The sequence below is a fragment of the Python bivittatus genome, unplaced genomic scaffold (assembly GCF_059951505.1).
Source record: "Python bivittatus isolate LINGU-HERP-01145 unplaced genomic scaffold, Pbiv_v1 ctg000070_np1212, whole genome shotgun sequence".
Taxonomy (NCBI): Eukaryota; Metazoa; Chordata; class Lepidosauria; order Squamata; family Pythonidae; genus Python; species Python bivittatus.
This window is the reverse complement of record NW_028277034.1, coordinates 56,583,091-56,610,110: the sequence shown is the minus strand read 5'-3', so window position 1 is coordinate 56,610,110 and position 27,020 is coordinate 56,583,091. Positions and strand designations below refer to the sequence as shown.

At 50.5% G+C, this 27,020-nt stretch overlaps 1 protein-coding gene across 1 annotated transcript; it reads left to right on the top strand.

Moving 5' to 3' along the window:
• The first annotated feature begins 1,251 nt into the window (after positions 1 to 1,251).
• On the top strand, positions 1,252 to 26,767 carry VPS16 (VPS16 core subunit of CORVET and HOPS complexes). The gene is made up of 24 exons (XM_088133229.1): positions 1,252 to 1,409; positions 3,554 to 3,642; positions 5,231 to 5,322; positions 5,794 to 5,922; positions 6,666 to 6,813; positions 8,959 to 9,074; positions 10,531 to 10,653; positions 11,443 to 11,498; positions 11,703 to 11,792; positions 12,231 to 12,325; positions 12,463 to 12,539; positions 13,021 to 13,152; positions 13,689 to 13,816; positions 15,873 to 15,908; positions 16,193 to 16,301; positions 17,054 to 17,188; positions 18,471 to 18,579; positions 19,888 to 19,985; positions 21,226 to 21,333; positions 22,098 to 22,175; positions 23,007 to 23,176; positions 23,999 to 24,095; positions 24,863 to 24,966; positions 25,991 to 26,767. The coding sequence occupies exons 1-24, from the start codon at positions 1,357 to 1,359 to the stop codon at positions 26,124 to 26,126; spliced, it is 2,508 nt and encodes an 835-aa protein (XP_087989355.1). The 5' UTR covers positions 1,252 to 1,356; the 3' UTR covers positions 26,127 to 26,767.
• Positions 26,768 to 27,020: the final 253 nt, after the last annotated feature.

The following is a 27,020-nucleotide window of genomic DNA, read 5'->3' as shown; positions in this document are numbered from 1 at the left end:
TCCTTAAAGGCCAGTTAAGGTCCTCTGGCATGAAATGTGTTTTTCAAGGCTGGTTGCTGTTTGGGATGGGATGGGATGGCCTTGGAATGCGGGAGGATACCATAAACCAGTGTTGTCCAAACTTGGCCACTTTAAGATGAGTGGACTTCAACTCCCAGAATTCCCCAGCCAGCCATGCTGGCTGGGGAATTCTGGGAGTTGTAGTCCACCCATCTTAAAGTGGCCGAGGTTGAGAAACACTGTATTAGGGACTTGTGTGACCTCTGTGCTGGGTGTACCTATTGTCAGTTACCAACTATGCCCTTTCTTGGACAGGGATAACCTAGGCACGTCGCGTTCTTCTAAAATTTAGGATAAAACGCCCCGAGGCTCTGCTCAAGCGGAGCTTCAATGCAGACCTAACCGGGACGGTGCTGCCTGCTGGCCCTAGATTGGGGTTTCTTCGCTGTCGTCCCAACCGGCTGAGGAAAGCTTGCTTGGTATTTATTCTACTTACTGCTGAGCCGGCTTCGGAATAAAGATTCTTAAACTTCAAGCCACTCGTGTGCTTATTGCTTCTGGATGCTTCAGAGAGCCGCCGCGTTTGGCCAGACAGGAGGCGGCTCTGTGGCTGAGGGATGCTACCGTCATTCCTGTTAAACCAGATAGGAGCTTCGCCTTGCCCCCTATTAAGGGGCAGAACCCCGTATTTGGTCCCCTGCGCAGAGCAATACACTTGGCTCAAGCGGATCGTGGGGTCTCCGCCGGCCAATTGGGTGGGGGTCTCTTCCCCTTCAACAGCCGCTAATGAAGACCCTGCTGTCGTATGAACAGGAGGACATCTTATCGCGCCGTATCCGCCTCCTTTGGCCGGCAGGAAACATCGCGTTTTCCAAAGGGGGACCGCAGACCGCCGTTCCCACGACCGCCGTTCCTTGGCGCCTGGGATAAAGCCACGTTTCCAATCTCTCCGTAGGATGCTTTGAGCCTCAGCCGGGAATCAGAGGAGAAGATGACGTCGCGGCTGGGGCCGCCCAGGCAGTGGATGATGGGTGTTCCTCCAGCCCATCAGCAGCCCCTAGCTGGGGAGGGAAGGCCTGGTTCGCACGGCCCACGGAGCGCGGAAAAGGCAAAGGCAACGCGCCGCATCGCTGGCCGCGAAACCCGCGGAGGAGATCTCCGCCGCGCCGGGGAAGCCGCCGCCCTTTCGCCCCCCTCCAGGGGGCGGCCGCGAGCCAGGCCGGGCTGGGGCTGCCCTCACGCAAGATGGCGGCCGCCGCTTCCTCCCTTCCGCTGCCTGGGCCAGGAGGTGAGGGCGGAAGTGCCCGGGAGCAGCAGGAGAGCAGCGGAGCGCCCGGGACCCTCCAGCGCGCGGGCATGGATTGCTACACCGCCAATTGGGACCCCCTGGGGGAATCCGCCTACTATCGGTCAGTGGCTTTCTTTCCCAGCCCCCCCCCCAAAGGCTCCGGGCCTTCCTTCCTGAGGTGCAAGGAAGGCTTCCCATAATATGCACTCCTCTTTCCAAGAAGGAGCCCCGCCCTTTTTAGGGACTTCAGCTTTTGCTCCCCCCAAAAAGCCTTCTTTCTTTTGCATCTCTCTGCCCCCCTCCCCCCCAGTCCTCTGCACCATGAAGCTTATTGCGGGGGCGGGGGCACAAGGCTTTTAAACCGAAAGCAGCCCACTTCCCTGCCCCGGGCAGTTCCAGCAGCGTTACACTGCAGAGCCCATCATGCCCAGCCAGAAGGGGATGATCAGCGTGGTAGTGCAACCTCTCGGCCAGGGCTACGGTCCTGGGGTTAGGGGGTGCTTCTGCAGCCCCCCCAGCGTCTTCCTCCTCGGGGTGGGCCAAGCCCTCCGCGCATTTCAGCTGGAACCTTCTTCTAAATTAGGGTTTTTTTCCTTCTATTGCATTCTTATTTCCTGGCTGGGTTAATGCTGTGTTTTTTCTGTTCTTTTGTCAGTGGCTTTAGGTGGTTGCTTTTCTTTTCAGTGCAACCTTTCGATGTTTTAAATTAGCAAACCAATGCAGGGGGGTCCTCTGGGAGCCGGCGCAGGGAGAGGAAGGGGAAGGCAAACAGGCCAGTGGGTGAGACGGGCTGAAGCGGGATTCGAACTGATTCCCAGCCCCAGCTGTTTCAGCCACCATTCTGTTTATGCATCTGGTCCAAAGTCAACCCCCTGAATTCACTGAGAGGTGCTTCCTAAGGTGGATCCCCCAATGTGGCTACCTTCCGGATATTTGGATTTAACCCCAGGAATTCACCAGATTGAATCCTTCATGTTTGTATAGATAAGGCTTGAGTAAATAGTCATGTTGCTGGAGATGTGATGAGATTAACGCAGTGTTGCTCAACCTTGGCCGCTTGAAGATGGGTGGACTTCAACTCCCAGAATTCCCCAGCCAGCCATGCTGGCTGGGGAATTCTGGGAGATGAAGTCCACCCATCTTCAACCGGCCAAGGTTGAGGAACACTGGATTAATGCTTCATTTAAGCTGTGTTTGAACAGTGTCTGATAATTGTTTGGGGTGAAGGAAGTTACTATGGGAATTAACTTCATCGGGAGACAAGATTTACTATTCTCAGACGTTCATATTCCTTTGAACTCTATTCCTATTGCATTACACTTGTCCTCTGGACAAAGAAAAGGCCATACGCTTTTCTAAAAGTTATTTTTCAGCATTGGGAAGTTACAGATAGGTCCTCAACTACTCAGCGGTCCCAGAGTTGACGTTATTACCAACTTAAATATGAGTTGCATCATCGTAGACTAGCCGTGGAGGATTCTAAAGAAATGTAGCTATCACTCCTTGAAAAAGTTACGTACAAATTTTATATATGTACAGTATATGAATCCGTGAACCTATGACCTGTCTTATTTCTTCTTTAGTTTTCTTTCTTTTTTTTTTCTGAAGTTTTCTTAGTCTTTGTTTTATTTTTCCAGTTCTTGGATTCAATCAATAAAAGAAAGAAAAAAATATTAAAAGAACTCCCAGAATGCCCCAGTCAACCATGGACAACGCTGAGAATTCTGGGACTTGAAGTTCTTGAATTAAAAGCTTGGCCAGAGAATGTTGGGCTTCATTGAATAAGGGGGCACGACTGTCTGATTTTATTTGTTTATTTATATTTCAAATTTGGACACCGCCCATCTGACAAGGAAGTGACTCTGGGCGGTTTACAATAAAAACAACAAATACGTATTAGTTAAAATACAATAAAAATAGTATAAAAATACAATAAAACCAAATACATACGTAAATAATAATATCTTCCACAGTGCTGGTGATTGAAATGGCATGTAGAAGGGAGACGGGGTCAAACCCCAGTATCAGAATCCAATAAAAGTCTGCAAAACGGAGAACAGCACTGCGTTGTTTCAGGATAGCCCTATATCTATGGAAATAAAAATTGTAATTTTCTGGGGCTTTCCCATCACCTGCCCTCTGATTCTTTTCACCAGGGTGGTTGGGAGTTGGAGCTGTGGTTCCCTCCTTAAGCCAGTCCTTAGTGTTAGTGTTTCCTGCACTTTTCTGTAACTTTTTTTTTTAATTATCCCGCCGCCCTTCTAGGAAACTGGAACTTTACAGCATGGGCTGGAACCTGAAGGAAGACCTGCGGGACTGTTTGATTGCTGCAGCTCCGTACGGCGGCCCCATCGGTACGAATGTGAGAATCCGTTTCCCCCTTCGCTTCTCTGCACCGTTGACTGCAAAGCTTCAGTGCATCCTTGACTGCTAGGGATCTACGTGCAGGAGTGTTTTTCTCCCCTCCCGCAGGCAGATGACTGGCAGGTCAGGCCAAGCAAAGAGGGGAGGGGGCCAGACTAGCCTCCCCATTACATTTCCCTGGGATCTTTTTATCCTGTTTCTGGCATTTTGATTTGGGCGTATTCATGAGCTCATATGAACGATCAAACCCTGGGAGGGTGTTTAACACAAAGCAGGAGGTGAAGTTGGTAGGAAATGAATTTATTTCTTTGCTGGGCTTATCTCGTGCTCTCTCCTCTGGTTCCCCACGATAACCCTGTGAGCCAGGTGGGGCTGAGGGAGAACGCTGGGCTCAAGGTCACCCCGTGAATTTCTGCATTGGAGGGTGAACTTCCTGCTGGTTTTCCCTGGTCCAAGACCTTCCCAGTGGCTCTCCAATTTAAGCTGTTTTTTTCTAGTTCCTGCCCATCAGCTGGAACCTTTCCAGAGGCCCAGCATCAGGACTTAGCTGTGAGGGCTGTGGATATTTCCCGGGGCAGCATCTTCAGTAACCAGGAAGGAGGTGCCAGAAAGATCCTTGAAAGCCACGTACAGGAGGGAGGATGTTAGCTCAGCTTCTTCTAAGGTCCAGCAGCCTCTCTAAATCTTCAGGGCAAGGGCTGGACCCTGGGAGACCCAGGCCCACTGGAGGGTCCTGCTGGTGGGGCTCAAAGCGGTCCCTGAAAGGTGGGTCTGTCTTTGGTAGTGTCAAGAAATTTTTCTGTGCCTGTCCCTTTCTGGGTTTCCTCTGAGGTTCGTCAGCTCCGGAGATAGGGGATGAAGAGAGGAGAGCCAAGCTAGTTATGGGGAGGTTTTTTTCCTCATTTTTGTGAGACCCTTCTGCCCTGAAGGAAGTATTCCTACTCTAAATAATCCTAGCTTAGAAGAACTGGGGGACGAGCCAGCAAGCCAACACAAATCAGGAGCGTGGCAGCACCTTTTTAGATGAACCAATGGTGTTCAAAGGCAAGAAGCTTTCATGAGCTGCAGCTCCCTTCATCAGATGCATGGAGAGGCTAACCCAGTGTTTTTCAAACTTGGCAACTTTAAGACATGTGGACCTCAACTTGGCAACTTTAAGATGCATGGGAATTCCTGGGGAATTCTGGGAGTTGAACACGTCTTAAAGTTGCCAAGTTGAGGTCCACACGTCTTAAAGTTGCCAAGTTTGAGAAACACCAAGCTAGACTAATGTTGGATTTAAATTGGGGGAGGCAGGGGAGGGGGAAGACAGGTTGGTTGTGCCAATGCAAGTGAGACAGATCTCAAAAATTTTACCAATTAGCAATCTCAAGGATTTTACCAATTATTTGATTGATTGATTGACTGACTGATTGTTAAACTTGTATGCCGCCCATCTGCATCAGAAAGTTTCAAGGTATCTCTGAAGGTTTCAACCCACCCAATGGATTTTTACCTCCTTGCACATCTGAAGTCCCAGGTTCTCACAATTTCTGTTGGGAGAGGGGCTTCCTCTATTTTTTTTTTTTTTTTTTTTAGCACTGATGAAAAACAAGAGAGAGAAATCTCCTGGTTCCCGGCCTCTTCTAGAAATCTATTCTGCCTCGGGGATCCAGTTGGCCAGCGTTGTGGTGAGTGAGGCCCATGGGCCAGCTAGTTGTCACGCTAGACCAGTGTTTTTCACCCTTGGTGACTTTAAGACGTGTGGACTTCAACTCCCAGAACTCCCCAACCAGCATGCTGGCTGGGGATTTCTGGGAGTTGAAGTCCACACGTCTTAAAGTCTCCAAGGGTGAAAAACACTGGTGTAAACCAACTGAGGCAATTGTTAGGCATGATGGGAGATGTAGTCTGTCAAGATTTGGGGATCCTAGGTGTGACAAGGGGGTTCAGCAGCAGCTGGCTGGGAATACTGGGAGTTGCAATTGCATCTGAAGAAAAGCTGCTGTGGATGCAGGGAGGAGGATTCTGAGCCAAGCCAAGCAAAGCCAGAGGTCTTGAGATCCAGCCACCCATGCTGGATTTACAGCTGGAAGGGAAAGTCTTAGAAGCTGGTGGCCTTGATGGGACATATGTATGTGCATCCATGTCTTTGCCAATAGTGGAAAGATTCTCCAGCGATGTACCTGGGATGGACCACCAACGAGGACCTGCTCAGTGTCCAAGAGAACGGCATTGTCCTTCTCCACAGCCTGTTTGGCGAATTCAAGAAAAAGGTCACCATGAACAATGTAAGTGACTCAAAAGTGGAAGGGTTGTGGCTGACCTGAGTTCAAGCCATGGTTGGTTGGGCCCAGAGAACACGCTAAGCCTTCAAGAAGCAAGCCACGTTAGGGCTTTGCAGGGTGTATGAACCCGGATGTGCCCTTTTCCCTTGGACTTCTTTTGTGGGCAAAGGTTGTAGGGAGAATTGGAGATTGCTGGAGATGCATTTTTTTTAAAAAAAGCTTAGCACCAGCTCTCTGGGAAGTTAAGGACTAGAGCTGAGATGTTAGGACTTCTCTGACTGAAAAAAATAGCTTTTTTTCCCTCTGGCCAGTAAGGAATATGAAATCAACCAGCTGCAATGTTTCTTGCTTTGACCTTTTCCTCTTATATTTTACTCTCGTGGAGAAAATCAATCTTATGTGGTCCCGCGTAAAACCTGCCTATCAAGAAAAGTTCCCAGTATAGTGGAACTTATTTCACTTCTTCTTTTCCCCCTAGACCAGTGCTTCTCAACCGCAGCAACTTTAAGATGTGTGGACCTCAGCTCCCAGAATTCTGGGAGACGAAGTCCACCCATGCTGGCAGGGGAATCCTGGGAGTCGAAGTCCACACATCTGAAAGTTGCCAAGTTTGAAAACCACTGATCTAGAGGGAACGAGGCTATGTATTTGTGGGCATGAGTGCTCCAAACTCTGTGTCTGGGCCTTGGCCCAGGCCTGGACTTCACCTGCTCTTCCATTAAGGTAACCCTCTCCCTGTCCCTCAGGACGTGGTGCAGGAACGCGTGCAGGAGGCCAGGGTGTTTTACACAACCTATGGCACCGGCCTGGCCATCTTGTCCATCCTTCATCACCGGTTCAGCCTGGCCAACAACATCTACGACATGAAGCTCCGCAGGCTTCCTGAAGTGCCAGGTACGGCCCCATCGTCATAACTCCCCGTCACAGGTCGAGAACTGGCTGGTTTCGCCTGTAGCTCCTGAAGCAGGACCTTTTCCACGTTTCGTGCAAAATGAAATCTCAGGCTTCTCGACATCATGGTTTGGGAGTCTGAGTCTAGTCAGAAAGCCACGCTGGATCCTTGGAGCTCTGAGCTGCAAAACTCTGCTAGTCGTGTGAAGTGGAGCGTGCACCGTCACCCCCATATTCCTTTTCTCACTCGCTTGTGAGCTGTTCTTTTGATTTCTGAGAGTTAGAAGTAAACCTCCATTCCAGATGACTTTGTGGATGCATCCACGTACTTTTTGGGGCAGTCATATGGAAAGGGTTTATGTTTGCCTTCTTCCAGAATGTGTTTTGGACTCCCCAGTCTAACTTCCCACCCCTGGTTTCCTGGTGTTCTCCCAACTATGCGCCAACCAGGTTCCATCCTGGTTTGTGTTTCGCAGCCCGCCAAGAGAAGACCTCAAAGCAGCTACAGTGTGGGGTGGGCTGCCAAAGCAGGGGTTATGTGAACCCCAGGAGGTTCAGCAGTTTCACTCTTAACTTTCTCAGCCAGGCTTCGATGCCTTTTTTGCTTACTCAGCTTGTAACCTGATTGATTGATTGACTGACTGACTGACTGACTGACTGACTGACTGACTGACTGACTGACTGACTGATTGACTGATTTCATTCGTATGGCTGCCCATCTCATGTAAGTGGCTCTGACCGACTCACAACAGGTAAAAACAATGCAATAAAAACACGTTAAAAACTATATACAAACATATAAAAACTATCCGTGATCAATTTAAAAACAAAAATCAGGATCAGTGGCAGAATTCATCCTACACCAGTTCAACCCAGCCATTGTAAGAGCTCCCCACCATTGCTGGACCCCCAGACTGGGAGGGTGGGGGCCAATCTAAGCTCTGAGGGGATGATGTTCCACGGGCGGGGGCCACGGCAGAAAAGGCGCTCCTCCTGGGTCCCGCCCGATGACACTCTTTCACAGACAGGTCCCGTAGCACGCCTCTCCTGCCGGTTCTGATGAGGTGGGTAGATTTGCATCAAAACCTGAGAATGAGAGCACTGGCAAATATCTGGCTGATGGGTGACTTGTCCTTGCCAGTTCTCTCTGCGAAAGCCAGAGAGGGGCTCATCTTTCTGAAAAGAAGGGGGCCCGGCTGATCCTTAACGATTCCCCTTGCTTTCCTCCTCGGCTTCTGCTGTGATTAACCAGAGCTTCCCCTTGAAGGAATCCACGCAGGCAGATCTCTTGTGGTCCATGTGCCTCGGCTTAGTGTAAGAGAAGCCCCCCCTGCCCCAATTATGTATCCTCCACATTGTCCCAGAATGGGATGCAAAATTACAAGGCTTTTCCATGGCCTGGTTTCTGGAGTTTTGTTCGTGTGAGAACTGCGGTACTCGGTTCCCAATGAGAGCAACTCCCATTGAAGCCAATGCAGGTTCAAAGAAGAATTCGTTTATTGGAAAGCAGTGCAGAGCTCAAAGGCAATAGCTGGAACTGAGTCCCACGCACACCAAAATTCAGTTTTACCTCGTTCCCATTCCACCTCCCCCCTTCTGCCTTTGAGTCTCTCCTGCGCATGTCGAAGATTCTCCACGGGTCTCACGCTGGTACGACCTTGGTCATTCCCGAGAACCAGATAACAGTCCATCTGCGCCTGACAGTTCACCTCCCTCCCTCCCTCCCTCCCTCCCTCCCTACTGTAATGGCAGAAATGAAGCAAGCAAACTAGCGAGGCGATTGATTGATTGATTGATTGATTGATTGATTGATTGATTGATTGATTGATTGACTGACTGACTGACTGACTGACTGATTGACTGACTGATTGATTGATTGATTGATTGATTGATTGATTGCAAGGATTCTGACCATTAGCTATCAGAAGGCATCAGAGAAGTGCTGTACGCCACCAGAAATCTTCCTGGCACTGTTTTGCACCTCAGCCTCTCAAATTCCAAATGCAGCCAGGTTTTCTGGCCACTTCCCTGCATTACAGGCCAGATTCACCCAACCTGAATGCTTAAAAAAATTGATCTGTATCCTGGTTCAGCATTTCTTCTTGCAAAGATTCTGACTGTGGATCTCTTCTCTCCCTCCCCGGCCAGGTCTTCAGAATGCCCCTTCCTGCTGGACGGTCCTGTGCCAAAACAGAGTTACCAACATCCTCCTTGCTGTTGGGCAAGAGCTGTATCTTCTGGATGATACAACCTACACCCCGGTGGTGCGTGTGCAAAATTCCTTTAACTCCCAAATAGTTGGTATTTCTGCAGGACATCTCTGGGGTTGGGGCGCTGCTTCCCCAGTTCCTTTACTGGCGAAGCCCCAGTTTGCATCCAGAGATTCAGCATCAGCATTTTTGCTCAGGTAACACGGCGCTTTGGATTTAATCCCACTTGCATTCAGGGTGGGAAAGTTGCAGAGAACAGCCACACAGTCTGGGGAAAAGGTGCCACTATTTAAGGAGTAGCAAGGAGGTGCTGAGTTCCTGCCCGCACGTGCTGCAACATAGTCTTGGGTGCATTTCTCTGTCTTTTGAGGAAATCTCTCCACCCCAGCTGTCAGCGATGCGCAGTTCTTCCAGGGAATCTCAGCTGCTGAATTTCGTTTTCGGCCCCTTTTGTTTTGGGTGCAGAATGCATGGGCTTGGGAGAACTGGATCCTGTCTGGATTTTATTTGGCAGTGAAACCCCTGTTAAATACCGTAATAGATTTACTGCAGGAATGTAACGAGCTGCCACCTGTTGATCCCAACTCCAGCAACTTTCCTTGCAACCAATATTGATTCAAAAGAAAGTTCATTTATTGAGAATAAGTGTACAGATCCAAAGCACTGCTGAGACTGAGCAAAAGCGCGCCAAGAGCTGTTTTTCTTACTCCCCCCCCCCACATCGCCCTTACTTCTTGGTCCCCTGATTCCCTTGCTGGCATGACCTTGAGCCTGCCAGAGCTTGTGACAAGGAGCCATCTGCTTTCAACGGTTTCTCATCCCTGCTCCCCCCCCTTTTACAGTGGCAGAACCGCAGCATGTAAAAAACCATTTTTTAAACTAGCCCTCTAACAATCTATTACAAAATCTTGCGAGGATTCTGACAAGGAACAGATGTTAAACTGGAAATGCAACTGAAAGCTCTTGCTGCCATTTTCATCATCATCTTTACTACAACTGCTGTATTTCACCAGTGCTCCATTTGAGAGCCTTCTCTAGCCTGCTACTTGCCAGAGGTGCCAGACTACAACTCCCATCACCCACAGCTGGGAGCATAGGTGTAGTTGGATGCATCTTAAGGGCGCCAGCTGGGGACACCTTCCCTCTGGGAAATAAGGGTGCCTTGAGCCCTTGAGGAAGGGAATGCAGAGGGTGGCCTGTTCATCCGCCTCTTCCAACTAGTAATCCCCCTGATCCAGAGAGCCATCTTCCTGCACGCCCAGAGCTGTTAGATCTCCCCATTGCTCTGCCTCTGAGGATACGATGCACTTTCCTCCACCATGAAGCATTTCTCAGCAGCTGGGCCTCAACTTCCTTTTTAGGAACAGGTTGAGCTGCTGTTGGGGCTTGGGGCGGGGGGGGTCCTAACCAGGGTCTTGCTCAGCCCCCGGGATCTGACAATACGTGGAAGGGCAGCGTGGTCTCGAATTCAGCTGGCGGGTCTCTCTTCTCTTCTCCCTTCCTTCTGTAGACCCTGCCTGGGCTCAGCCAGCACGCCGGCTCATTCCTCAAGATGGCGGTGTCGTTCAACTACCGGTTTTTGGCCCTCTTCACCGACACCGGCTACATCTGGATGGGCAGGTCCAACTTAAAGGTGAGATCCGCTCACAACAGGGTTGGGGGCCTCGGATCTTTCCAGAGTCCCTTTCTCTGTGAAGCCCCTGGGAGAGCTTTGGGCAAGGGGGATGGTTCTCCCCAAAGGGGAAAAACGCCTAGGTCTAAGCCAGCCTTCTCCAGCCCTGGGGCCTGCCAGGTGTGGTGGGATGTCAACTCCCAGCATTCCCAGCCAAAGGCATGCCGCCTCGACATTATGGGAGTTGTAGTTGTAGTCTGATGCACCTGGGGGAGCGCAGACTGTGCAAGGCTGCCTTTCACGGAGGACCTGGGTGCTTCGTTTCTGCATCCTGGATCAACGATGCAGATTCGTTCGTTCTTCCTGGGTTTACTCCTACTCCTCTTTTCTTTCTTTGTACAAGTCTGCTTTTGCCAGTCCTGGGGAGGGTAAGGAGCATGGTAGGTTGTCTGCTCTGGCTCCCAAGATCCCAGCAGCCCTTGCCTATGCCCTTTCAAGTCGGCTGTTTGAACCCAGAGGACTAGAAGCTTCGTGGCAATGAAAGCTCAGATTTTGCATCTGGCAGGGCTTAGAGTAAAGACCCAGAGCTGCCTAGCACTAACTGACAGGAACAACCAGAGCTCCAACCCAGTGCTTCTCAACCTTGACAACTTTAAGATGTGCGGACTTCACCTCCCAGAATTCCCCAGCCAGCCAACTTCAGGCAGCTGAGCACGTACCCCGACCGGGGTGAAAAGAGTGTCATGTTTTCGGATCAGCTGGCTTGGTTGCGTCCTTCCCGTGTTACGTTGTTCTTCTGCTTCTCTGCAGGAAAAAATGGCTGAATTCACTTGCGACTTCCAAGCTCCTCCAAAGCAGATGGCGTGGTAAATATCGCCCCAGACTCTGGGGCCTTCCTGCCTTTTAATAAAATGGATTAGTCAGGAAAGGGGCCACAAGACTCCTTTTGATACATTGCCCTACGTTTCTGCTGCGACGTGACTCTGGAGCCTGAAATCTGCCCGGGTGCAGCTTGACCATTTCACGATTGTTGATTACTCCTTTTAAATGGCGCATTCTTAACGTGACAGGTGCACTCGACAACAGAGCCGGCAGCGCGCCGTGGCGATGGTGTGGGAGCGATGCCTCGTGGTAGCTGGAAACGATCAGCAGAGCATTCAGTATCCTTATTCCATTTTTGGGGGGGGGGAGAAAAGTCTGTAGCAAGGCATCCGAGCGATATCCTCAGACTCCCCTCAAACGAAGGAGCAACGACCACAAGATAACCGCAAAGCCTGTGAGATTTGGGGGCCTTTCTTTGGAAAGACACTTCTTGGCGTTCCCAGCCTCAGAAACCACGGACGGCCCTTGGAAAAATCCTTTCCAGTTTACGGAGGCGGGAGAGAAGAGCCCACGGAGAATACTGAACCTCCCTAGTTTGGGCCAGTCTACCTCTGGAGGCGGCTTGCACGTCTGCTGGAAAGAGTTCTCCCACTTATGGGAAATGGGGGTCCCACAAGGGAAGGGGGCAGTGGGGGGGTTGGTAATTCTCAGCAGAGATCTTCATTTTGGTTGATTTCCAAAGACCAGCTCCACGAGTCCTTAACGCTGACCCGCAGGTACCCTCTGAATGAGGATTCGTACCTCGTCCCAGAGCTGGACGGGGTGCGCGTTTTCTCCCGATCCACCCACGAATTCCTTCACGAGATCCCAGGTGGGTTTTCCTGGGGTGCCCGTGAGCAGACAGGACTCGAAACTTCCCCCCGCTTTTAAATAGTCGGAGCTGAGGCTTTCCAGAGCGTGCAGCGGCCGGTCAACCCAGCCGACGTTCCCACCCGCTTTCCCTTTCAGAGGCTAGCGAGGAGATCTTCAAAATTGCCTCCATGTCACCGGGAGCGCTGCTTCTGGAAGCTCAGAAGGAATATGAGGTAATGTGCGGGGGGCGAGGAGGGTAGAAAGAAACCAGGAAAGCTGGAAAGATCTTCCTGGTCAGGACAGTCCCGGGGATGACGTTTTAGCCTTGGTCCAACCCCCTGCTCCCCAGCCCCAGCTGTCACAATTTCTCCGTAAAGGGCCAGACGGCGTTTGAAACCGTTTGCCTAAAATACTAAAATGCCATCCACCCAAACGAGTGGCTACTGCTTTTCCTAGTCCAAATCCCATTAATTCCCAACACCAGCCCGGAGCCCGGCGGGCTTCTCTTGGGCAGATAAATCAGAATAGTCCTTCCGCAAGGTTGTTGCTTGGATTCCAGCAATGTTGGAAGCCGCTGGGGTGAGGACCTGGTCGGATGTTGGGGAAGGGTAGTACTTTGGGGCCCAGAACAGCTGGGATTTTGGGTGAGTGTGTGTGGGTCTGACCCTGAGCGGGGAAAGGTCCCTGAAGGCTGCGTGCTTCCTCTCCTATCAGAAAGAAAGCCAGAAGGCTGATGAATACCTGCGGGAGATCAAGGACCAGAAGCTGCTTCCGGAGGCGGTGGAGCAATGCATTAAAGCAGCCAGCTACGAACACGCCCCGAATATCCAAAAAGCTCTGCTCCAGGTAAGGGGGACAGGGCCCAGCCCTCCGCTCAGGGGCCAGGACAGAGGGAGATCAGTGTTTTTCAACCTTGGCCCCTTGAAGATGGGTGGACTTCAACTCCCAGAATTCCCCAGTCAGCAGGACAGAAGGATTCAGTGTTTTTCAGCCTTGGCCCCTTGAAGATGGGTGGATATTTGGCCCGCCACGGGGGGCTCCTCCAGGAGGCAGAATGGTGTGGAGATGATGATGATGATGAAGATGATGATATCATCTCAGATATCATTTGTTCTTGCATTATGGGAAACTGCCTTATGATGTGGCCAAGGCAGACATTTCTACTGTAGCACAAGAGAACGGTACTCTGCTCTGGACCCTAAGAGGCCATGAACTAGAACTCCCCAATTCCTGGTCTTTGCAGGTTTTCTTCATGTACCCGACAGACTTCAGCAAACATGGTTTTGGTGCTTTCCAACTCCACTTGCCACCATGAGGGCTAGAAACTTGGCCTTTAACTGGGTGGGAGGGACTTCATTCACTCTTTCCTTCCGTACCCGTAGGCAGCCTCTTTTGGAAAATGCTTCATTGACAAATTTCCACCTGAAACCTTTGTTCAAACATGCCGAGATCTGCGGGTGCTTAACGCCGTCCGAGATTACCAGATCGGGATCCCTCTCAGCTTTGATCAGTATCCTTTCCTTATGCCTGAACCAAACAGGCAGCGGATTTGGCTTTCCTGCCTCCAGTTTCAGCATGTGAAGATTGATTTTTCATCAGTTCTGGGGAGATGATTACAGCTGACTGCCAATCGCCCACATAGATAAGGTCCAGTGTCCCTGGTAGCCCCATTTCCCACCAAGATGCCTTTTGCCACTTAAAAACAGGTCTCTGGTTCCTAAACCTCTCTATGGGCTGGGGGAGCTCCCTAACCCAACATACTGTTCTCAACGTACAGGTAGTCCTCGCTTAACAACCACAATTGGGACCGGAATTTAGGTTGCTAAGCAATATGGTTGTTAAGTGAATCATCACATGATCAGACCCAATTTTACAACCTTTTTTCTGGCAGTTGTTAAGCGAATCACCACAATCGTTAAGTGAATCAAGTGGTCGTTAAGTGAATCACACGGTTCCCCACTGCTTTTGTTTGCCAGAAGCCAGCTGGGAAGGCCGCAAATGGTGATCATATGACCCTGGGACACTGCAACTGTTGTAAGTCCAAGCTGGCTGCCGAGCGCCCGGATCGTGATCACGTGACCATGGGGGCACTGTGACGGTCATAACTTTGGGCACCGGTCTTAAGTCACTTTTTTAGTGCCATCATAACTTTGAATGATTGCTAAACAAATGGTCGTTAAGCGAGGACTGCCTGTATGATATTACAGGAAGTATGTTCACTTCCCTGTAAATGCCTGGGTGCAGTTTCAGGTAAGATGCAATCAAAGGAAAGAATCCATTACTTTTCTCTTAGCTTATTTAAAGGATTTTGCAAAGGTGAGCATTCCACTTACAAGCAATAGACACCCCCAGGGAAAGTTATATGTGCAAAAATATCCCTAGATCAGATACCAGAGTCTGAGGCTCCTCTGCTCTGTATTCAGCAAGCCTTCAGCTTGGCTGGGGACGGAAAATGGAATCAGCAATAGCTGAAGAAGCAGGGAAATGCTGGGCGGCCAGTTGAGAGGACAAGGCCTGTGTTAGGGGGTTGATGGTGGAGTCCCTCCCGGCCAGGGGGAAATACAGCACTTTTAGCTCCTCCAAAGTCCTCGTTGGTGTTGATCGTCTCTCATCCATCCTTCAGCCCCTCTGGATTTGGCCCCACCATTCATTCCAGCTTGGCTGTGGCTCCTTCAGGCAATATTCCAGCTTTGGGGCGTCTGATAGACGATGCTAGGCCGCCTCTAGAAATAATTTGCCAGTCCACACGTCCAAGCCTTATCGCTCCTGACTTCCAAGATGTAGCGTTTCCAGCATATTTACATTCCGAAGAAGGACACTGGAACTTAACAACACCACCCTTTTAGAGAGGTTGTTGGTGGTGGTTTTTTCATAATTTTATTCAGAATGTTCACAAGAACTAAAGGCAATACAAAGCAGGATTAAAGAAGTTAAAGAAAAGAGGAAAAAGGAAAAAAGTGAAGCGAGAAGCTCAGAAAGATATATAGATGGAAACAAGGAAAGATAACGGGCTCCTGATCTTCTTTACACACAAAGCAGATTCACACAAACAAATCGTCTCGCCTCCCTCCTTAAGATTATATCATCATTCCCTTGCCATATCCAACCCTTTTTAATCAACAAATCCATAAACCACCAAATCATTTTTCCCCCATTCTTAGCAAAATGTCCATAAAAAGTTTCCGGTCTTTGATAAAAATACTTGTTGTTTTATCCCCGATCAAAGAGGTCAGTTTTACCATTTTCACAAATTCCGTCATCACAGTCCAGTCATTGTGGGTATTTCAGTATTTCTCCACCTTTGGGTGCATAGTAGCCTCGCTGCACTCAGCACATACGAAACCCCTTCTCCATAACTCTTTTCTAATTGGCGAGCGATGGTTGGATTTTCATAGTATTATAGAAGCAGTATGGAGTTGGATCACTGGGGGCGGATATAGCTGGGGTGGGCTGGGGGGGTAACATGCAACCCTCTGGTCTCCCCTCCTTCAGGGTTCCTGAACCAACTTTCCAAATGTTTCCAAAACCGGCTAGAAAATACTTTCTTCTTAACAGATGCTTTACAGATACAAACAGCTGACCAAGGAAGTTTTGTTGGATAGGTAACCCCTCCCTCCGATAAATATACTGCAGGTCTTGGGCTGTTTTTCTCTTTTCCATCCGAAAACCGTCAGGTCTTGCCTGATCTCACCTGTTACGGGGCAGTCCTCTCCTATTGGAGTCTGAGGCTGAACACCAGTAGTAGCCCAAGATATCCTGCCCCTGAAGATGGAGGCTCTCTTTCGGCTCCTAGCTGGGGATAGAGCTATGATTCCTGAGGATGCATGCATATCCCGAGGCTAGTAGCCCAGAGGGGTGACGCGTTCCTTTGGCCGTTGTGTCTTAGGGTGGTCCTGAGAAGACTTTATCCAGTGGCCATCAAGATCTGCGAATACCTCCGCCTCTCCGAGTTCCAGGGAATAAGCCGGATCTTGGCTCACTGGGCCTGTTATAAGGTACGAGCTGAACATCTGGAGTTCTCCTTACAGCTTTTGCCAGGGACTGAGTTGGTGCAAACCGGCCCAAAGTGATTCCTGCTGATCTCACAACGTTAGCCCTCGTCCTCTCAAGGAGGCTTCAGTGAAATGCACAGGATGGGTAACAGGAACACCTGTGGCTCACCCTTTCGACGATGTGTTTTAATCCCGCGTGCCGCCCAGGGGTGAGATGGATGGATAGATAGATAGATAGATGGATGGATGGATGGATGGATGGATGGATGGATGGATGGATGGATGGATGGATGGATAGATAGATAGATAGATAGATAGATAGATAGATAGATAGATAGATAGATAGATAGATAGATGAGAGAAATAAATAAATTCACAAAATCTAAGCTGCGGCAAAATAACATCCTTGCTGGAGAAGACGGTTGGGAATGCAGGATTCTCCATTCGTTGCAAGTTAGAACAGGGTTTCTCAGCCTTGGCCACTTTAAGATGGGTGGGCTTCAATACCAGGTTCCAGGTTCCCAACCTGGTGCCCTCCAGATGTGGGACTCTGCCTCCCAGAGTTCCCAAGCAGCGGAGATCCAGAGCGTAGCGCATCATTTGAGAACGCTGCGTCAACAAATGGCCTCCTTAAGGGATGCTAGCAAAGTTGCCCGGAGCACTGTGTTGAACCTGTCACCAAGCCACGTGGGCGTGCCACGTCTTAGCGTCCGCCTTCTGATGATGCCCACGCGTACGTGCCGTGCCATTCTCAGGTACAACAGAGAGACAAGTCCGATGAAGAACTGGCCCAAGTCATCAGCCAGAAACTGGGCGACGCCGTGGGCATTTCTTACTCAGACATTGCTACCCAGGCTTATGAGAGCAACCGACCGGAGCTGGCTATCAAGGTACAAGAGAAACGGGGGAGCCCAGAGCTGCTGATGCAGAGGGTGTCTGGCATGGAAGGAGGGCCCGTGACGCAGAACACAAAGGGGCTTCCATCAAGGAGAACCTAGTTGTTTCAGATATGGCTCCCCTTATCTGGGCTGCTAGGGGTCGAAAGCTTCTTAGTTTCAGAAACGTTTCTCCTCTATAGTAAACGGGCAGGGGAGAGGAAAGGGTTCTATCCTGGCCTTTTCCCTGACGTGCTAGCTTTCTAGATGTAAGGGGCTCCTCTCTCTGTCATGGGGAAGGACCCGAAGGCTTCCGCTTTCATCGGCATTCTGCAGACTGACTTGGGTCCACCCCACCCAGCGAGAACAAAGCCGCGGCTGATGTGATCGTGACGGAGGTGAAGCCCCCCCCAAGGTTAAATTGGAGTGCTGCAGAGACCCACCCGACATGATAGAGCAGAAACCATTCTTTAGGGCCCATTGCTGGTAGACTGAAAACCTACCTTTTGTGCTCAGGTTATCATCCAAGATAGCTAGTTGTCGTGCTAGACCAGTGATTTTCAACCCTGGCCACTTTAAGAAGGGTGGACTTCAACTCCCAGAATTCCCCAGCCAGAATTGCTGGCTGGGGAATTCTGGGAGTTGAAGTCCACCCTTCTTAAAGTGGCCAGGGTTGAAAAACACTGTGCTAGACTGTTGTCCCCATCATCCTCAGCCAGCACACCACCCCTGGGCTTTTTTTCACATTTCGCAGGGCAGGGGGCTGAATATTCACTTGAATATTACCCCCTCCTTTTTTCCCCTCCCTGCAACCTCCATCCACGTAATTTATTCTCCCCTTCCTTTGGAGCTCCACTGAAGCTCATTCCCCAGAAATGGGGAGCTTTTGAGGAATCCTAAAATAGCAAACAGAGGCCAAACGATCCCGTTCCAAAAGAAGGGAGCGAGAGTGATTTCAGTATCTGAGAGCGAGAGACTGGTGGGATCACGCTTGCTCCATTGCTCGGGCATGGGTTAGTTTTGCTGTGACTGCCTAGCCGTTGGATTTGAAAAGTATTGCTTGCCCACCCACCCCCCTTGAGAAAGGTCCACCCCAATCTGGAGCCTCTTCTATTTCTTGGACTACAACGCCCATCCCTGGAAGCTGATGGTGCTGGACTGTTCCAGCTGCTCTCTGCACCTTCTGCTTGCACTTCCTGGTCCCCCAAAGCAGGTGGACCTTCCTGGGCATTGCCTTAAAATTGGGGGGGGACTGCCTCCCTGCTTCCCCTGACGGAAACTATGTGCTTGTTTGCAGCTGCTGGAGTACGAACCCCGGTCGGGGAAGCAGGTCCCTCTCTTGCTCACGATGAAGAGGAGCCACCTGGCGTTGAGCAGAGCCATTGAGAGCGGGGATAGTGACCTGGGTAAACCAGGGGGGGGGCTCCTTTTCTTTGCCTGTCTTCCAGCAGGGCTGGAAAATGTACGGGGGGCGGGGTGTAGCCTGGGCCAGTAGACTTCGTGAGAGGTTAATCCAGCATTGCCCTCCTGTCATTCTTGTATACGTTGGAGACCGGTGGCATGGTGGAAGGCACGAGTGGGGAGGCTTCTGGCATGGAGCTTCAAGGTTACGGGTGGGGGGGGTGGCATTCCAAGTGTCTCCTCAGCCCCCAGCTGGACTGCATGAAAGTAAGGAGGAAGAGGCCGGACCCTCCCTAAGGGCTTGATGGTTATAGTTCCTCTCATTGGGGAATTAGAGTTAGTCTGGCGAGATTCTGTCTCTTAGGTGCAAGCTAATAAAGAAGCTGAGCTGATTTCCGGACTCTCTCGTGTGATTCTTGGGCTGAACCTGACATCAGTCAGTCTCTTCCTCCTTACTTTCACGCAGTCCAGCTGGGGGCTGAGGAGGCGCTTGGAACATCACTCCCCCTCCCTGTAACCTTGAAGCTCCATGCCAGAAGCCTCCCCACTTGTGCCTTCCATCACAAGTGGGTTTCAACCTGGGCAACTTCAGCTCCCAGAATTCCCCCGCCAGCATGCTTTAAGATGCGTGGACTTCAACTCCCAGAAATCCCCCACCAGCATGCTGGCGTGGGAACTCTGGGAGTTGAAGTCCACGCATCTTAAAGTTGCCAAGGTTGAAAAACACTGTGGTAGACAGACAGCCATGTTGTTCTCTGGGGGCAACAATGAGGAAGAGTCTGGTGGCCCCTTTTCCAACGAACAAACTTCTATCTTTTAATAAAATGTATTAAATAGAAGAGGGACTACCAGACTCCTCCTGATTCCGCAAACAGGTGTCTTTCTCATGTCTTGCAAGAGACATTAGGGGCCCGCAATCTCCATTGAGAGATTAGCTGGAGAAGGCTAATCTGGCAGCTACAATGCAGAATTTTGGCCTGGAATTGACCAGGGAGGGACTCTTTCCCACGTCGAAGGTGGATCTCAGCTGGCGGTCCCTGTTTTAAACCAGACCTCAGCTGTTAGATGTATCTTGGGGGTCCATCCATTCTAGCCACCTTTCTCTCTGAAGCTGCGATGCTGAAGCGTTTCTTGGCCAGCGCAGGAAAATAAGAGGTGGTTTTTTTCTAGCGTCCCCTTGCATCCTGCAAGGAGAGTGCGAGCGCAGATTTACCTGCTCTCTCGGCTGCAAATTGCAACCCCGAGGGGGTGGAGCAGGCCGGCAGTTTTTTCTCTCGCTTGGCCAGCTGATTTCTGCTCTTTCTCCTGCCCAGTTTACACGGTCATCTTGCACCTCAAGGACGAACTCAGCCGGGGAGATTTCTTCATGGCCCTGCAGAACCAACCTGTTGCACTGAGTCTCTATCGCCAGGTGAGGCTTTGGACCACGCGCTCCTTTGCTTGAACACTGGCCCAGCTGTGCTCCAGCAGAAAAGCCAGTCGAGATTCCAGAAGCAGATGCGGGACAAGGCCACGGGACTTGGGAATATATGGGAATATATGGATCGCCAGATGTGGGAAGCACAATCCTGGGTGACTGGGGGGGCCACATCCAGCCAAAAACTCAAGCCTGGCCCTCCTCGCTGTGTATGGGGGCTCTGGTAACTCCACAGCAGTGTTTTTCAAAGTTGGCAAGTTTAAGATGGGTGGACTTCAACTCCCAGAATTCCCCAGCCAGCATGGCTGGCTGGGGAATTCTGGGAGTTGAAGTCCACCCATCTTAAACATGCCAACTTTGAAAAACACTGCTGTAGAGTTTTCTACCTGACTTGATGGAGAAGAAAATTGACAGAATGGCCAGATAATGCTGTGGATTAACAGCTTAAGATCACGTTCAGATGTTTCAAATAATTTGCATGTTTTCTGCAGCTGAAATATTCCACGGACCAGTACGGGGTGTGAGAACGGACTGTAGAGAGGCTCACCGTGCATGTTCCCTACAAAACTGAATTTTCTGTGTCAAGAATTTCTTAATACTCATCTTGGTTTCTCAGCCAGACGATGCTGTGTCTGGACAGGCTCTGGGCCTCTTCGTCTTCAACCCAAACACCACTGTGAATTAGAACGAAACTATAATGTTCAGACCACCAGGAGGGTCCCCATTTTATTTTCTCTTTTATTTTCAAGACTCCAGGCTTTTATTGAACAAACTGCCCAGAGTCGGCTGGAGTCATCCATACTGAATAAGTAAACAAGATAAATAAAACGGAGATAAAGCTCCAAAAACGATCTTAAAAAGAAAGCTGAGTACCCATGAAAAGGATGATGATTAATAGATTTACGCCCCACCTTTATTGTGTACAACTCAAGGCGTATCTAATGCTCCTGCCTCCTTTGTGCCCCACAACAACCCTGCGAGGTGGGTTGGGCTGAGGGAGAATGGCTGGCCCAAATCCACCAGGGATTTTCCATGCTGATGGCAGAACTAGAACTCATGGTCTCCTGGTTTCTAGTCCAGCGCCCTCACCAGACAGGCTCATGTATTCTTGAACTGTTGGCTTTGTTCATGTTACGGGAGGTTTCTCCTAAGGGAAGTTCCCTCCCGGTCCCTGAGGTGGGCACTGCTTTCCCCGGATTTACCACCCCTGAATGTTGGATTTGCTAATCCTCAGTTCTGCAAACATAAGGAGCCGAATACCCTCAAAGATCTTTACAACCAGGATGACAATCACCAGGAGCTCGGCAACTTCCACGTCCGCAGCAGCTACGTCAGTGAGAAGGTGGGTGCCCTTGGAACGTGGCAAGGAGGCAGCGGGCATCGAAATAGGGCTGGCAGAATCAGGCCCAGAGGGTGCCCGTAGGAGACCAACAAGAAAATATATTTTCACACCTGGGAAACTTTGCATTTGTTTTTAAAGGGAAGACAGACAAACAACCGCTCACTCTCCTTCCTTCTTAATGACCCCCCTCTCGCCCTCCGAAAGTTTCTAGTCCTTAAGGGACTGGTTGAAATCTCGGAAAGTGGGCCAGGGAGGAAGGGGCAAAGAGGGTTTCAAAAGGGAGGCGAACAGTTTTGCATAGCTCCTTGTTGCTGTCTCGGGGGGGGGGGGGAATCAAGCAAGAAGATGTGGGAAAGTTAGCCAGGTTGCTTCTCATGAACATGCGAGACAGGACTGGCAATGTTAGGGGGGCAGAAAGATAGAGGTTCTCCAATTTTGAGATTCTGAGATTCCCCTGAATCTCGAAATCTCAGATCTGGAAAATGGGGCAGAGAGCTGCGTTTTTCTGATTTAAGGCACGGTCTGGTGAGTGGGGCGTGATGATTTCGCTCACACTGAGCACAATGCTGTGACCATGGTTTATAAGCTGCTCAGGCTGGACTCTCACCTGGTGCTTCGCTAAAACCAAGCGACCGATTACAGCTTCGTGAAAGGACGGGCGCGGTATCTTCTTAATTGCTCTGCTATTTTTTTTTAAGTGCTTTCTGCCGCAGGCAGGTCCTTGCAAACCCGATTAACCCTGCAGGATGTCCTTCCTTCCGCAGTGGATCGAGGGGCGTGTGGCCAGTCTGCAGAATGCGGTGGACGAATACTACAAAGCCAAGAATGAGTTTGCAGCCAAGGTGAGGGCACAAGGCGCTGCGGGCCAAAGAGATCTTGATGCGGGGCAGCGGTCCTTAGACTCACGTTGATGTGGGGGACGGGAGGGTCTTCCCCAGGAGCGTGAGAAAGAGCAGCTGAAAGAAAGGACAGGACACCACTGTGCGATTTCTTCCTTGGTTCATTGCGGGGGGCTTTCTTGAACAATTGGAAATGGGCCCTTAGGGAGGCTGGTGGAGCCGGTCCTGCTAGATTGAAGTAGGTTTCTCCAGCTGGCTGTTCATTCCAGCCAGCTGTGCTCTTTGGTGACGTGAAACTGCAGGACCTCCGTGTCGGTGTTGGCTGGAAATTCTGGGAGCTGCAATTCCAGATCTAGAAACTGTTTTTTCAAACTTAGCAATGTCCCTGTTGCATTTGGCTTGAGAAAAGGGCCCTGGCCTTGCAAAGGCTGGAGAGGTCCGGTTGCCAGAACTCCTGATGGCTCCAGACGTTCTTCTCTGTCTGCTGGAAGCCAAGAGGAGATTTTTCTCCCAAAATGATTTTTGCTGATCAGGTTGTTGCAGGCGGATCCCGTTCCATCCTTGACCTCCTTCTCTCTTTGGGGAACTGGCGAGCAAAGAACGGGGCTGAAAGAAGAGTCCTCCAGTATTTTCCTTTCCACCTTTAATTCTGAATTTTAGAAATGGTCTGCCAAAAGATAACCCTTGTGCTTTTGAGTTCTGGGGATGTGGGTTTTTTTGCGGGGGGGGAGGGTTGTCGCTGATGGGTGGCAGGTTGGCGACCCTGCTGGAGCCGAGGTCCCCATCCCTGGCCATGCCTGAAAAGACCTGTCTCTTCCCTGCTCCATTCCCCAGGCCACCGAAGACCAAATAAAGCTCTTGCGTCAGCAGCGCCGATTTCAGGATGACTTTGACAAGCCCTACGTGGACCTTTCCCTCCATGACACCGTCTACAACCTCATTCTGGATGGGAAGCAGAAGCAAGCTGAGCAACTGTACCGCGACTTCAGGATCCCCGATAAACGGTGAGAACAGTCCCTGGCCCGGGCTGTGGTCCGAGAAGCACAGCGCGAAGGGTCCGACCCCTGGTTGGCTTGAAAGGGGCAGGCCTGTGGTCTGTGGCGAGGTAGGCCACAATGGTGGTTCTGCTTCCATTCGGAGAGCAATAAACTGGGCTAAATCTTGGGGGTTGCAGAGCAAATCTCTCTCTCAAGGCAGTGGCTCAAGGCCAGTAAGTCCATCTGCACGTTGCTGATCAGGAAATAGCATATGGACAAAGTGATATAAGGTGGTTCCAGGCCCAGTGGTGAAGTCGCGAGATCCCTTCCTGCTACGTGGGGTGGGAAAGCCGCCCCCCGTCCACTGGGTAAATTTCAGAATTCTTGGGTTATTTGTTATAAAGGCCTCGCATTTCCATCTTAACTGCACGAATACTTGTTCTTGGGCATTAAATAGGTTTCAGTGCAAATGATGTAAGTCAAGTCAATGCAAAGAGTTTGTTTCTGGGACTTTTTCCCACAACGTTGCTCCATTTTATAACAAAATGGACGAAGACAATTGCAACCAAGTGCTGCATATATTTTTTTTAATTTAAACAAGCTGGATTTGGGCACCACACTCCAGAGTTGAGCCAGTTTGCTTAATCTCGATCTCCTGAACTGAGATGTCGGGTTGGGCAGTGAACTTTCAGAGGGGTGAAACCCTGCCTAAAGTACGAGCCATTATTCTGTTATTCTGTGAGAGAACCAACCTATTTCTTTAAGCTGGATGTGTCTTCCAACACATCTGGAGAGCCTCAAGTTGAAGACAGAGGTTAGTTTTGGAATTTTCCCTTGCCATCCTGACAGGTTCTGGTGGCTGAAGATCAGCGCCTTGGCGGAGCAGGGGGCCTGGGAAGATCTAGAGAAGTTCTCCAAGTCCAAAAAGTCCCCTATCGGCTACCTGGTGAGAAGGGGGAAGATGATGGGGGAAGGTGGTGGGTCTGTTTTCTTACTCAACACGCTTGAACTCTACCAACATTCATGGAAGGAGCCCCGTCAAAAAGTAGGCCACATCAAGAAAATTCCACACCACCAGGAATCCAGGAACACTCCTGGGTTTTTAGAGAGCACGTTTCCCAACCTTGAGCATTTCCAGGTGTGTGGACCTGAAATCCCAGAATTCCAAAGCCAGCATGGCCATCGATGAGAATTCTGGGAGTTGAAGTCCACAGTTGGGAAACCCCATTCCGGAGTCTCTTAACTGAATCTTGAAAGCCTCTCCAAAATCTTCACTACCCCTTTTTAAGGGCAACAAGGCCAAGTTTGAAGACCCCTTCTTGCACGTTCGGCTTCCCTGAGTAACCGTTTCCCTCCCCCAACGCTTTTTCAAGGCCAGACCTCAATTCCTTGCCATTTTCTTTAGGATTTTACATAAAGTAAAAGACAAATCTAAAGAAAGAGATAGGGAAAAAAAAATAAGAAAGAGATACAAGAAAAGAAAAAGAAAGGAAAAAAAACTAAAGGTCTGAAATATAGTGACTTCCAACCTTTCTTCAACGGATATTAAAAACCTATCATCTCCCCTCCTCTTAAAATTTCTCGCTATTTTCCTTGGTAGAAGCTTCAACTGAAGGGGGTCAAGGCCTGAAAGAAAACAAGAGTCAGCTTTGTGGGGCTTCTCTGATTTGCACGGCACATGATCACATGGTGGTCCCCTTTCCCCCCTTGCAGCCCTTTGCAGAGATCAGCATGAAGTACTGCAATCAGAGCGAGGCCAAGAAATACGCTGCCCGAGTGACCCCTGAGCAGAAAGTGAAGGCTTTCCTTTTGGTGGGGTACGTTGCATGCGTGGCCTCCGCTGGAGTCTCGGCCCCACGAGGTTCTCGTTCCCCGGGAGCCAGTTCCTTATGCCCCAGCCTCTAGCAACCAGCAAGAGGAGGAAGAGCAGAAGGCTGGCAGGCTGGGACCTGACACATTGGGGCCAGGCCCTGATTAACTTTGTGGCCCTTCTCGGCGTCTGTTCCGGCTTGTCTGAACCGGTCGTCAAATGGGGTGCGTTTTCAGCCGAGGACACAAATTGAAATCCGACAGAGATTGAAGATGGCCAAGGCAGGACACGGGAGTCATTGCAAAGGACGTCGAGCAGAAGAGGAAGGCTCCGAGCTGTTCTTTCTCAGGGCAGCGGGCGGGAGAGGGAAGAATGGATTTAAGTTCCAAAAAAACAGATTTGGGTGGACAGTTGGCAAGGTGTGGGCAGGAGCAGCAGGACAGTGGACCTAGTTAGTCAGAGTTCGGGCAAAGAGCAGGCGGCTGTCCGTCAGGGATGCTGGGATCTGGATTCCCGCAGCGGGTTGGACTAGATCAGTGTTTCTCCAACGTGGCTGCTTTAAGATGGGTGGACTTCAACTCCCAGAATTCCCCATGCTGGCTGGGGAATTCTGGGAGTTGAAGTCCACCCATCTTAAAGCGGCCACGTTGGAGAAACACTGGATGAGATGGTTTCAGTGGACCCACCCCAGTTTGTGATTTCACAGTTGCAGTTGAAGGAGTGCAGAGTTTGGACCCAAAATGGGAAAAGGGCTTTGGGTTCAACGGTGCACTGGTCATATTGCTACAGCCCCCTTTAAAATATGGGATAGGTGCCATCTTAAAAGAGGGAAAGCTCAGTTCTTCCAAAGAAAGTATAAAGGGGGGGATTAGCCTGCTAGCTTATGAGACGCATCCTCTTGAGGACTAGCCCCTTTGTGCTCTTCAGTTGGCGAACCACCTTAGAAGTAACTCCGTAAGCTACGAAACGCCATTCCTTTGGGCCTCCCGGGCGTTGTTTTAACGTCTCTTTATTTCTCTCCATGGCGGCAGGGACTTCAACCAGGCCGCCGAAGCCGCCATCGAGCGCAAGAACGAGGGGGAGATGAACCTCATCCTCTCCAAGTGCACCGACGCCACCGTGGCGGCCAAGCTGGACCAGGCGAAGGCTCAGCTGGGGAAGAAATGAGCCCCTCTCTTCTCCAGCCTGTGGTTTCATTCTGACTGGCGCGGAGGGGCAAGACCCGAATCTGCTGGAGCCCTCCGCTCTGGCCCAGAAGCAGCTTTTGCAGCCTCCAGGGGCTTTGGACAGCAACCCCCATCCTCCCCAGCCAGCATGAGAGCTACTACTCGATGCATCTGGAAGGAGGGCACCAGGTTGGGGAAGGCAGGCCCCCCGTGAAAGAAGAGGAGGCTGGGGTCCTGCTGGGCTCCGGAGGATTTGATCCCTCGAGATGGGATGCCCTGAACGATGGACCCAAAGGGGCTGTGTTTGGGGTGAATGAGAAGAAATGCCCTGTTTCCTCCTCCCTCCCTCCCAGAACATTTCCCACTTTTTCGGCTCTTCTGCCTTGCTCGTTGCACTCCTGATGTTCCTCGGTATGGGTCAATATGGCTCTCCCCATCTTCTGGAGAGTCACCCCTTGGTGCTCTGTCCTTTTGGACTGGGTTTGGAGAATGGTGGCCTCTCTTTGCCTGGCTGGAAGGCACTTGGCATCTTGAATTGCAGCCCTGTAATTCAGTTGATTTGGGTTTGGTTGGTTGGTTGAATTCCTCTGTGTGAATTATGGAAGGAGGAATAATAATAATAATAATAATAATAATAAAAGGTTCCCCTTTTTCTTAGTATTTAGGGTCTTTTTCTATCTCGCCCTCCTCCAAAACTTTTTATTTTGGGTAAAGTCCAATCAGGTAATTTCAGGGATTGAAAACGGGCCATTTTCCTCGGCCCTGCATCATCGTTTGCACGCATATGGAACAAACAAGCCTACACTGCTTCTGAACACACACAGCTGCGGAGAGGGAACAAAGGTTTTGCTCGAGCATCACGAGCATCGTCACATCCTCCTGGGGGTGGTCCCCG

Bases quoted from the DNA above. Each gene is read 5' to 3' on its own strand.
- VPS16 (XM_088133229.1), top strand. From the start codon at position 1,357: ATGGATTGCTACACCGCCAATTGGGACCCCCTGGGGGAATCCGCCTAC. The intron at 9,075-10,530 runs GTGCGTGTGCAA...TTCCTTCTGTAG, and splicing joins ATACAACCTACACCCCGGTG to ACCCTGCCTGGGCTCAGCCA. The intron at 24,096-24,862 runs GTGAGAAGGGGG...CCCCCCTTGCAG, and splicing joins AGTCCCCTATCGGCTACCTG to CCCTTTGCAGAGATCAGCAT.